This window comes from Tamandua tetradactyla, chromosome 9 (genome assembly GCF_023851605.1).
Source record: "Tamandua tetradactyla isolate mTamTet1 chromosome 9, mTamTet1.pri, whole genome shotgun sequence".
In the NCBI taxonomy this organism is placed as follows: Eukaryota; Metazoa; Chordata; class Mammalia; order Pilosa; family Myrmecophagidae; genus Tamandua; species Tamandua tetradactyla.
In genome coordinates, this window is record NC_135335.1 from 7615375 (window position 1) to 7627778 (window position 12404).

Here is a 12404-nt window from a genome sequence, read left to right on the forward strand (position 1 = left end):
TGGGACACCCACAATATGTATATTCGTGCGCTTCATATGTCCTTCAATTCCCTGAGTCCCCTGCTCATATTTTTCCATTCTTTTCCCTACATATTTTTTTGCTTGTCAGATTTCAGACATCCTGTCCTCCAGTTCACTAATCCTATCTTCTGCCTCTTGAAATCTGACATTGTAAGTTTCCATTGTTTTTTTCATCTCTTCTACCTTGCCTTTCATTCCCAAAAGTTCTGTGATTTGTTTTTTCAGACTTTTGATTTCTTTTTTTGTCATTCCTTGCCTTCTTTATATCCTCCCTCAATTCATTGATTTGATTTTTGATGATGTTTTCCATGTCTGTTTGAACATTCTGAATTAATTGTTTCAACTCCTGTATCTCATTTGAATTGTTCATTTGTTCCTTTGACTGGGCCATTTCTTCAATTTTCCTAGTATGATTTGTTATTTTTTGTTGGCGTCTAAGCATTTAATTATCTTAATTAGTTTATTCTGGAGATTTTCACTTTTTTTTTCCCCAGGATTTTCTTGCTGGATGACTTTGTTGTTTATCTCTTCTTTGACATTCAGCTCAGCTTATTCTAGTCCTCCAGCTTAGGTTTTGTTTAATAGTTCAGAATTTTTCAGTTCTTGTTTTTTGTTTCTTGCCTTGCCTGTATGGTGCCTTTCCCCCACCTCTTAGGAGGGTCTACTTAGGTATTATAGAACCCAGTCAGATTTTCCCAGACCAAACTGGTCTCCTCTCAGGAGGAAAGAGTCACCTGCATTGGTTTTCCCTGAGGGTGAGACCCAGCAGATTAAAAGGCTTTCCTATGAAGTCTCTGGACTTTGCATTTTTCCTATCCTGCCCAGTGTGTGGCACTTTTCTGCCTGCAGGTCCCACCAGCATAAGGTGATATGGTAGTCCCTTTACTTCAGCAGACTCTCCCTGCTGGGGTGTGGTTGAAACAGAAGAGAGGTTGCAGGCTGGTTTTAATCACTTCACTTTTCCAGACCCTGGGGTCTGAATTCCAACTGAGTTGGGCCCCACTCCTCTCCCGGGGAAGGCACAGGCTCCAGACAAGCTCTCAAATAAGCTCAATTCTGCTTATGCCTAGGGTAGTGGAGCCCGAGAAGCCTTGCAGCTATATCCAAAGAGTAATCATCTGTAGAAACACAGCCACAAAAGAGAAAAAGAAAAATCCTTTTCAGAGTAGGGCCCCCTTCCTTGGGTTTGCCAATGAAGAGCTTAAGTTGGTACGTTGCTCTGTGTATCTTCAGGTCCTATGTGCCCCCTCCTTTCCTGCAGGGCACAGACTTTTTCAGATCCAAAAAGCTCATTTTTTTTCTTTTTTCTTTTTCTGTCAGCCCTGACCCCTCTGCGCTGGGACAAAAATCAGCGATCTCTGCTTTTACTGGAGGTTTGGCTGAGCTGGGGACCTATTTTTAGTAGTTAGAATTTGTTACTTAATTCCACAATTGGAGTTTTTTTGCACTCAGCCCCTGCTGCTAGTAAAGTCCCTTTCTTTTTCCCTCTGGGAAGCAGTCTGTGGGGGGGGGGGCACTCGCCACCTTGGCTTGGGGAACTCACCGTTCTGGGGGGTGCTCACAGACGGTGCACCTCGTCCAGGCTGGGGTACGCTGCGTGTCCAATCACTGACGTGGCCCCAGCAGTTGTTCTGTACTGTTCCTGGCTATTTACTAACTGCTCTGGAGGACAAACCAAATCCTGCACTTCACTAAGCTGCCATCTTGGCTCCGTCTCCATGTGTGTTTCTTATATTAGTCTATAGGCTTTTTTTTTTTTTTTTTAGTCTATAAGCTTTTAAATCACTACTATGGCTTAGCACTTAATAAGGTATTATGGATACTAGTTATATAGAAATGTTGATGAAATTGAAATTAAACCACACTTACAGTGACAATTTAAATGATTTTAAATCAGAACCATGGGGTTTTCAGAGTTAGAAAATGAGGCCTAGTTAAGGCCCAGAGAGGTTAAATAAAAAAGTTCAAGGTGAAACAGCAAGCTTTCTGATTTAAAATCCAGTGCTCTTTCCATTACCTGCAAAGCTAGATGCTTACTGATCTCACCCTGTTGAACTTTTAGCCCCTTATCAGAGCTAACATTCTTATGTTGGTATGATCTATGAGATGAGTCAAGAGTCTCTAGACAATAAACCAATTAATCCTGATAAATCTATAAATTAAAGGAATTTTCCCACATTTTTTAAAGAACTAAGACACTCATCAGTAACATTGCTTTTAAAGAATTAGGCTTCATAAAAATGAGTACTCAAGGTAGATGTACAACATCCTGAGCCATTGAACAATGATGGGCAAGCAGAGGGGCCACTGAATAGAAAATGAAAAATGTGAGTCTATCTCCAGCTTTTTCACAACTTTTTGTATTTCCCATTCACTTGTTTTACCTTACTGCAAATGAGAAGAGAAATTTGTTTTCCAAAAAGTTATGAAAAATAGAGCCTTTTATGTGTCTACCTTTGTCATACTTCAAAATATTACAGAAGGCCATATTATTTCCCCCATATTTAAAGAGAAACTTGGGTCAACAGAAGATTACTTGTCAGAATCTCAAGGTAAATAGCGGTAGAATCCACGTGGTCCTGTGTTACGTGCATCTAGACAGAGTTCATTGCTAAAGGCATTCTCAGAATAGGATATAAACAACCTTTTTTTTTTTAACATGGGCAGGCACTGGGAATCAAACCCGGGTCCTCTGGCATGGCAGGCGAGCATTCTTGCCTGCTGAGCCACCATGGTCTGCCCAACAACTATTTTTAAAGACAAGTAGATAAAGTTTTTTATCAAAAGGATATGGAAACTGAAGAAATCCTGTTCAGTTCGGTGGAAGAGACGTTGGGGCAGGGACACAGAGCAGCAACTGGAGTCATCATCAGCTCTCCCAACAATCCCATGCCAGCCACATCATCAGGGATGAAAAGTGTTACTGGATGTCCTAGCACAGGGTGGATTCTGCTGCAGAGTAATTCAGTTGTACCAAATTTTGGTCTACTGTCAGAAAACAGGGAAGACAACTTTAACTTTCTCCCTCTTAAGAAGCTACTTAATGTAAATTGTATATCAAGAATATAAAAGAATGCTTATAACTCAACAACAAAAAGACAAACAACCCAAATGAAAAATAAGTAAAAGACCTGAAGAGAGATTTCTCCAAAAAAGATACACTAATGGCCAATAAGCATACAAAAAGGTGCTCAACATCATTATTCATTAGGGAAATGCAAATCAATACCACATTGATGGCTTTAATCATAAAAGTAAAAAATAACAAGTGTTGGTAAGAATGTTAAATGGTGCAGACATGTACAGAATAGTTTAGCAGTTCGTTAAAAAGTTAAACTTAGAATTACCATATGATCAAGCACTTCCACTCCTAAGTGTATACCCCAAAGGATAAAACAGGTATTCAAATACTCGTACAAGCTGTTCATAGCAGCATTATTCGCAATAGCCAAAAGGTGGAAACAACCCAAATGTCCATCAATGGATGAATGGATAAACAAAATACAGTATATCCATACAACAGGATATTATTCAGCCATGAAAAAGAATGTAGTGCTAATACATGCTGCATTTTATATGGATTTAAAAAATATTATGCTAAGTGCAAGAAGTCACACACAAACTGTCACATAGTGTATGATTCCATTTATATGAACTATCCAGAATAGGGAAATTCATTGAAACAAAAAGTAGATTAGTGATTGCCAGGGGCTAGGGGAGCGAATGAAGAATGACTGTTTAATGGGGATGGGGTCTCCCCAGGGAGTAATGATAGTTTTTTGTAACTAGATAGAGGTGATAATTACACAGCATTGTGAAAGTATTAAGTGCCACTGAATTGTACACTTTAAAATGCTTAGTTTATGTTACATGAATTTTGTCTCAAATAAAGAAAAGAACTTACTATAATAGGACATTTAAAATTCCTGTTATAAAGAAGAAAGTTATGAAGTGTGTAACAACATGGATGGACCTTAAGGACATTATGCTGAGTGAGATTAGCCAGAAACAAAAGGACAAATACTGTATGGTCTCACTGATATGAACTGACATTAGTGAATAAACTTGGAATATTTCGTTGGTAACAGAGACCATCAGGAGATAGAAATAGGGTAAGATATTGGGTAATGGGAGCTGAAGGGATACAGATTGTGCAACTGGACTGAATGCAAAAACTCAGAAATGGATAGCACAATACTACCTAACTGTAATACAATTATGTGAAAACACTGAATGAAGCTGAATGTGAGAATGATAGAGGGATGAGGGCTGGGGGCACAAATGAAATCAGAAAGAAAGACAGACGATAAAGATTGAGATGGTATAATCTAGGAATGCCTAGAGTATATAATGATAGTGATTAAATGTACAAATTTAAAAAATGTTTTTGCATGAGGAAGAACAAAGGAATGTCATTACTGCAGGGTGCTGAAAATAGATGGTAATTAATATCTTAAAACTTTAACTTACGTGTGAGACTAAAGCAAAAAATGTTTATTTGGTACAACATTTATATTTTGACTAGTGTATTTCCTAATATAACTTATGTAGACAGCCTAATTGACACCATAAGTACATGGAATCTTGAGTAGGACATGAGATTTTGTTGGTTTGTCCAGAGTGATGCCCCGATAAATCCCAGAGTGATCTGAACAGTGAATAAAAAAGTATTGGCAAAGTCCCCTTCAGGGACTGGTGAGAAAGGAGGAAAATTCAACTTTCCCAAGTTGAATTCTTGATATTCTCACAAGCAGTGCAGACAACCAAAGCTATAGGCTGAGCCCCCAGTCTTGGGGGTTGTTCCTATGAAACGTAACCCCATGGAGCATGGGTCAAGCCTACTTAAAATTAGGCCTAGGAGTCACGCCCAAGAGAACCTCTTTTGTTGCTCAGATGTGGCCTCTCTCTCCAGCCAATACAACAAGCAAACTCACCACCCTTCCCCTGTCTACATGGGACACGACTCCCAGGGGTGTGGACCTTCCTGGCAATGTGGGAAGAAATCCTGGAATGAACTGAGACTCAGTATCAAAGGATTGAGAAAACCTTCTCAACCAAAAGGGGGAAGAGTGAAATGAGACGAAATAAAGTGTCAATGGCTGAGAGATTCCAAACAGACTCAAGAGGTTGTCCTGGAGGTTATTCTTACGCATTAAGTAGATATCACCTTGTTAGTCAAGATGTAATGGAGAGGCTGGAGGGAACTGCCTGAAAATGTAGAGCTGTGTTCCAGTAGCCATGTTTCTCGAAGATGACTGTATAATGATATAGCTTTCACAATGTGACTGTGATTGTGAAAACTTGTGTCTGATGCTCCTTTTATCTACCTTATCAACAGATGAGTAAAACATATGGAATAAAAATAAATAATAGTGGGAACAAATGTTAAAATAAATTTAGATTGAAATGCTAGTGATCAATGAAAGGGAGGGGTAAGGGGTATGGTATGTATGAATTTTTTTCTGTTTTCTTTTTATTTCTTTTTCTGAATAGATGCAAATGTTCCAATAAATGATCATGATAATGGATATGCAACTATGTGATGCTATTGTAAATTACTGATTATATATGTAGAATAGAATGATCAAAAGTTAAGAATGTTTACGTTTGTTTGGTGTTTTTTGGTATGCAAAAAATATTTTAAATTAATAAAAAAAATTCCTGTTATAACCTCTAGTTATATATAACTATTTAGCTTTCCCTATCAGTTTTGTTGGAATAGATTAAATTGAGTACTGACCAAGAGTGACAAAAATTGGTATTTCAGGAATGGTATCACAATTCCAGCTTTTGCTGCTATTAATTGCAGTTTCATATTCTCAAAAGTATATTTCTTCTACTAACTCATTTTATGATTCCAAGCAGAGACTGATCTGGAAGATTTCTAGGATCATTCAAAGATCAGCATGGGCACAGGAGTCCCTGACATCCAAATGGCCTAAAACAGGCCTCACGAGACTTGGATGTCTGATCTCACACCATGGTGCAGGATCCCGTGAACAAGAGTTCTGATGTTACTGTTTGGTAGGAGCAATTAGAAAAATTAGCCATGTTTTTCTCCTTGAGAGATCCTAGTAATATTTAGTGTTTTCTTACTTTCTAAAAACTCTTTTCTGAAAAGAGTAATAAGAAAAAATATTACTGAAACTTTTCCTTTCTCTAAACTAATAAGTCAGTTCACCCAGGAAAAGGTATCCTATCAATATAGGCCCAGAGACTCAAATTCTCTGTTACTAAATATATGATAACAAGTTGCATATATATATAAAGGTTGTATGATACCAGAGTATTACTAAAGATAAGGTTTTATCATCTGTACATATCAAAGAATAAAGAATATTCTAATCTGAGATGTGATTTTGGGCTAGAGCAAGAAAACATAATATCCTGGGAAATGTCTTCAAGCTCTAGGATCCAATGACTACTGGGGTTGATAAAGGGATATAAATGGAAGCAGAAACTATTGCATAAAGAATAAATTAGTTGGACTTAAGCACGTTGTGTCCTTTCTAAATATAACTGAACTATAATTCATGTCCATTTTTAATTCTGTGGTAGTTGGATAGTATAGAGGGCAAGGTAGAAAGATTCTTTTTGTTCCATATTATTACCTCCTCCATAGATTAACTTTTTTAGATTCTAAAGAAGGTGGAGGTGGGGTGAGAAATGTGTTCCAAACTTACACAAAATATTCATGCATAACAAATAATATACAGAGAATTGCTTTGAATTTATAGTATCTCTCTAGCCAAGAGCTCAAGTACCTTTTAAATTCACAATATCCTCTTCTCATGTCTAAGTGGGATGGAAATTGGCAAAGTTTATTTCATTCACAGAAGAAAAGAAGCCATGGAGAGGAGAAGGAATATGTCCTTAGGTCAATTAAAATATGTTCAAGGAGCTAGGGATAATAACAGTTTTCAACACAGATAGCTTAGAAGTTTTACTTTTACTGTTCTTACAAAGAAGCTGACACCTGGAGCTAAGAGATGACAAGTAAGACCATTTCCAACTTCTACCCAAATTCATATTCATAACAGAGAGTAAAAAAAATTAGAGGAATGACAATGCTTTCCCCTTTCACCTCATATAATGCTGATAGTTTACGACAAGAGCAATTCCATTCGACAGGCTCAAAATGGGTTCATTCGCTACCCTGCAAAGCAAAAAAAAAGCTAAGCAAGATCTTAAAGATTCTAAAATCAACCTTTGCCTGATAAATTTTGGCCCATGGCCCATTACCACCTAGAGATTATTGGAATTCAGAAACCTATTAACCAAGGAAAAAAATGGCAATATTTAACTTCACCCATTCTAGTGAAAGTGAATGACAAAAGGTTTAAATTAATCTACTTACTCATTAAAAGCTAATATAGAATAAGGAAGTGTGAAGTGTCAGAAAATTAGTTTCAAGTGGTTTTGGATCAAGAAATTAAACTGTGTCCCTACTGGAAATAAGGCAAAAATCATTGAGAAAAATTACAAAGCCATGGCATCATCTTGAGCCAGGACTTACCCACAGATCTCCATGGATAGGACTCCATTCACTTTTACAGTGAAATTAAGCCTGATCTGCAAGACAATTAATGGGGTGTGAGATTTAACATAAGAAAGACAGAGATTAAAAATTTTCATACCCAATTCCTAAAGGAAAAGATACTCTTTATCACCTTCCTTATATGTATATAACACTTGGCTTATATTCAAATTCTGAATCTTAAATATACTGAAACCTGCACTACAATCCTAGTGTTCACAAATTATCAGGAAATTCTGCCCCTTCGTCCTCTACTGTTCTCCTAACCTACCCTATTTCTTCTGTTATAAAAGGATTATCACTTTTTCTCTCTCTTCTTTCCATTATTCCCAAACATGGAACATTTCAAGTTTTTTCCTTCACTTTTTCTTTCCCTAATTCCATCTGACTTTTATGTCTTCCCTCTAATTTCCAACATTGTCCCACATTATTTTCCACCTTCAACCCACAGTCTTCTTTCTATATAACAAAATGGGTAACAATGGACTTTTGAGCCAGACTGTCTGATTCCAAATCTTGGCTGTTATTTAACCTCTGTGCTATAGTTTTCAGCTGTAAAATGGGGATGGTGAGGATAAAATCTTCATTACAAAGAGTGCTATGAGAGTTAAGGGTATAAATGCATGGAGAGAGTTCAGAATAGTGACTGGGAAACAATCACCGAACACTGATGAAGATAAAAGGGGAAACTGTATAGCATACTTAACTATGTTCATCCTTATAAGGATAACTGATCTAGAAAAAAGTAATAAAAACTTAGCTCTCCACAGTTCTATTTTACAAAAAGTTTCTTATTTGTCCTTACAGTCCCTTTAGAAAAGAAGGAGGTAATTAGCAAGGTTAATAAACAAGTTTAAGAGAAAAATGAAGCAGAGGAGGGAAAAGAAGCATCCAAGGTAATATAATAAAACGCTAAGAGAGTGAAAGTAAAAACCCAAAAGAAATTTCTCTCTAGATCCAGAGTCCAAAAGCTCCCTAGGGACACAGAAACCAAATCAATTTTAATGATCGTCACCGAAAAAGAACCTTCCATGTCCTACAATATAGAAATGTCCTGAAAACAAATTACTTAAACAAAAGAAGCATTACTATGCAGAACAGCTCACCTTAGGATGCACTATGATGATTTTGTGTAAAAAATTCTTTATAACCAGACAATCTGTCATCAGAGTTCCAGGCTTCTCATCAACCTGCAACAAGATAACAAAAATACCCACACACACATACACAAATTCAAGAGCACAAATGAATCAAAGTATGGTATTGTTTCCTATAAAAGTAACTCAGTAATCTCAGAAAACTTTGGGGTATCCAAGGAGAAATATCTTTGGGTTTAAGAATTGGACACAAAGAAGAATCTAAGTAGCCATCACTTCTTGAATTAGAGTGCTATTTCATGGAACTTCAGGAGACACTTGAATAAAGATCAAAGTAAAATGAACAACCTCAAAACCATTTGTTGGAACAGATTTTTAAAAAGTAATTCAGGCTATAGCTGAGAACACTAACTCTATCTTACTCACTATACTAATGTGTTTGGAAGAAACAATACATTCTATATTAAGACCCTCAGTGGTCCCAAAGGAGCACACACTAAAAGGAACCTTAAGTTTTAACATCGACCTATTAATTTAGGCATTTTAATAATGAAAAAGCTATAAAGAAGAAGCTTAAAAGTCAGAATACCGGCATCTAGTACTAGCTCTGTAAAAATAGAGTCACCAGGAAAAGAAAATTCACATTTCTCTGGACCTCATTTCCTAATCTACAAAACAGGGGTAAACCCTACATTTTGTCCTTCACAGAACTGTTTAAGGATCAAATAATGTGAAAATATATATTATACATAGTAACCCTACCATGTGGCAAGCATTGTGCAGGTGCTCTATATACGTTACTTTACGACACCCCTGGAATGTAGATATTACTATCCCTTTTTTGTGTATAAAGAAAAATAAGGCTTAGAGAAGTTAACTAACTTGCCTAAGTTCTCTCAGCTGTTTAGTGGCAGATCCATAATTTGACCCTAACTCTATCTAATGCCAATTTTCTATGCTGTTTCTACTACACCATTATACCTCCCTAAAAAAAAGTAATACTTACAATCTAATGAGGGTAAAGGTTCCTAAAAACAAAGTTAAAAAGAGTTTCCTAGAAAAACTGAGATGGTCCAGGAGAATGAGAAGAGTGAGTTTACTAAACGCAGCCAGAAATCAGTTAAGTTTTTATTGGTGGTTGAGCGAATATAGGGCTGTGTGCTGGGTATAGGTTAAAGAAAATAAATGGCCTCAAACCTCAAAGGCTCATAACCCAATAAAGAAGAAATATGTAAATATCTAAAAAATAATAGTAAACCATTAATAACACTTTTTAAAAGTACACTTAAAAAGAGGTCAAGAACTGTGCAATGGGTGGGGATTACTAGAAAATTATTAGATAAAAATTATTAGAAAATAGGTAAAGAGTAGGAGAAAATTACCAAAATATGTCTAGGATTATTCATGAATGCAGAGTGGTAATTAAATAGTAACTGCAGCATGCATATCAGTCACATGTCTCATTAAAAATTTTTTAGAATAGGGGCGGGCCACGGTGGCTCAGCTCGCCTGCCATGCCCGAGACCTGTGTTCAATTCTCGGTGCCTGGCCATGCAAAAAAAAAAAAAAAAAAAAAAATTTAGAATAAAACATTTGAATAGTAGAAAAGCAACGATTGTTTCTTAAAAGCATTTTCTATACTTAACACTTCCAAAACAACTTCTTGGAACAGTTTCAAACCTCTGTAAACTTGGTAATAATAGGGTATATCATAGAAAAGGGCTAATTATATCTAACAGTAAGGCAACCAAATGAATGAAAATTCCTTGAGCAGCTACCAGGGAGTCTACAATTAATAATGATGATAGCTACCATTTACTGACCACCTGCTTTATGTCAAGCAGATTATATGCATTAGCTTATGTAAAGCTCATACCAACCTTGCAAGTAAGAAAAGTCCCATTTTATAGATGAAGATAATGAGTCCAAACAGGCTAATTAATTTGTTCAAGTTCATGCACAGCTATTTAAGTGGCAAAACTTGGATTCCAACCTAGATTTGACTAACTCCAAAGCCCACATGCCACTATGCAATGCTACTTATCCACGAATGTTTATTTTGTGAACATATAGTGATTTGGATGGGGTAATATATAACCTAGGATTATTTTTATGGAGCCTGACAGGAAATGCTTATTGATGTCTACTAAACATATTTATTTGCTGACTCAAAAACACTTAATTAATATGTACCTAAGCCTACAGACATAAAAAAAGAGAATCCCTGAATTTGAGAGGTTTACAGTTCAGTAGAAGAGAAAGACAAATAATTTATAAGACAATATGAAAAGTTTTCTGCTTTAGATAATGAGGTGGTAAAGGAACACACAAGGACTAGCACCTAACCGAGGCTGAGGATAAAGTGACCTAATGTCAGATCAGTAGAAGACAATTAATATAAAGCAAATAAATCCTTTCAAGATCTACACATAGAATCATTTTAAGAGGAGAAAGAAAGAGAGGGAACTTCTTACGTGCTATTATGAAAAAGTAGATGCTGGTAGCAAAAATCACTATTAAATCATATGATTTCAGCCTTCACCTTGAAATACAAGTCTAATTATTTGATGTTTACAGGAAGCATTTCGCATTTATAAACATGATCCTATCAGCCATGGCCCCTGTATCACTTTCTAGAAGAAAGTGTCTACACATACACACACATCCACCTCTCCATCCACATTATCATTTAGTATTACTGTGAAAATAAATATAAACTGGATAAAATTTTCAAGAAAATCTTGTAAAATCTGACTGAAGAGGGACATGTTACCTAGCCTCACGAACTCTAAGATGCAGGACATATTATGAGCATAAACACAAAACCCAGCATCTCTCCTAATTAAGGTTTCCTCAGTCTTCCTTGGGATTAGCTCTCTTCACACGCCCAAATCAGTGGCTGGATTATTACAGCTTTTTCATGGGTGTCTCCATTCATCTGTGCTCTAAATCCGCTACTCAATCCTTCTCCCCAACTGAGGTATACATGATGAAAACTTTCACAAGCTTCCCTTTTTTTCATTCTCACTGTCTTCATCCAAGTATCTGTTACACAACTATACAGCATTAAAGACAATGAGATGTAATAGAACAAACACCTCGAGGAAATTCTTGTTCCCTTGAGGCTCATTCCTTCTGGCTATGCTATTCTACGTCTCCTCATCTCCATTACCAACATACTCCTGATCACTGAACTCGCAGTTTTCTGCTGCACTCTAAGCCTAGCCATCATCTTGGGTGACTTCTACAACCACGTAAATGACCAACCTGAGAAGCAATTTAGTTTTATACTTCTCTGACAACTTTAATTCCAATGACCATGACCTCACTCCATTTTAGCCACCTAATTCCATGGCCGTAGCTTGGAACTGTTTCATTCTAGAAACTCTAAACAGAAATGTGAAAATACATACAAAAAATTTGTTAATAATGGCTACCTTGATAGGTTGTGCTCTAAATGTTCACTTTGGTCATGCTTTGATTTTTTGCTGAGAGAAACCTTGCTTTTACAACAAGGAAAAAAAATAAGAGAAGCTTTATCATTGATAACAACTTCCTGTTCTTTCAGGTCTCTGACTTCCTTACACCCAGTAAATCTGTTTTTGTCCCATCAAGACCTCTAGTCATTGCCCCCTTGGCCCTTCCCACGCTACTTAGACTCAGTGTTTATCTCTACAGTACTGTAATTATTTGTTTGTCTTTTCCTTTAGATTCCAAGTTCCTTAGGATCAGTTAACATGTCTTAGGGC

The 12404-nt window shown here is 36.6% G+C and overlaps 1 protein-coding gene across 1 annotated transcript in view; it reads right to left on the reverse strand.

Moving 5' to 3' along the window:
- The window catches only part of TOP6BL (TOP6B like initiator of meiotic double strand breaks), a 126418-nt gene that overhangs the window by 58967 nt on the left and 55047 nt on the right, over positions 1-12404 (reverse strand). Inside the window, exons 5-8 of the mRNA XM_077115598.1 lie at positions 8665-8748; positions 7538-7593; positions 7106-7177; positions 2814-3009 (exon numbers count right to left, since the gene is read on the reverse strand). Of these exons, the coding sequence (XP_076971713.1) occupies positions 2814-3009; positions 7106-7177; positions 7538-7593; positions 8665-8748 (408 nt within the window). The remainder of the gene's footprint in view (positions 1-2813; positions 3010-7105; positions 7178-7537; positions 7594-8664; positions 8749-12404) is intronic.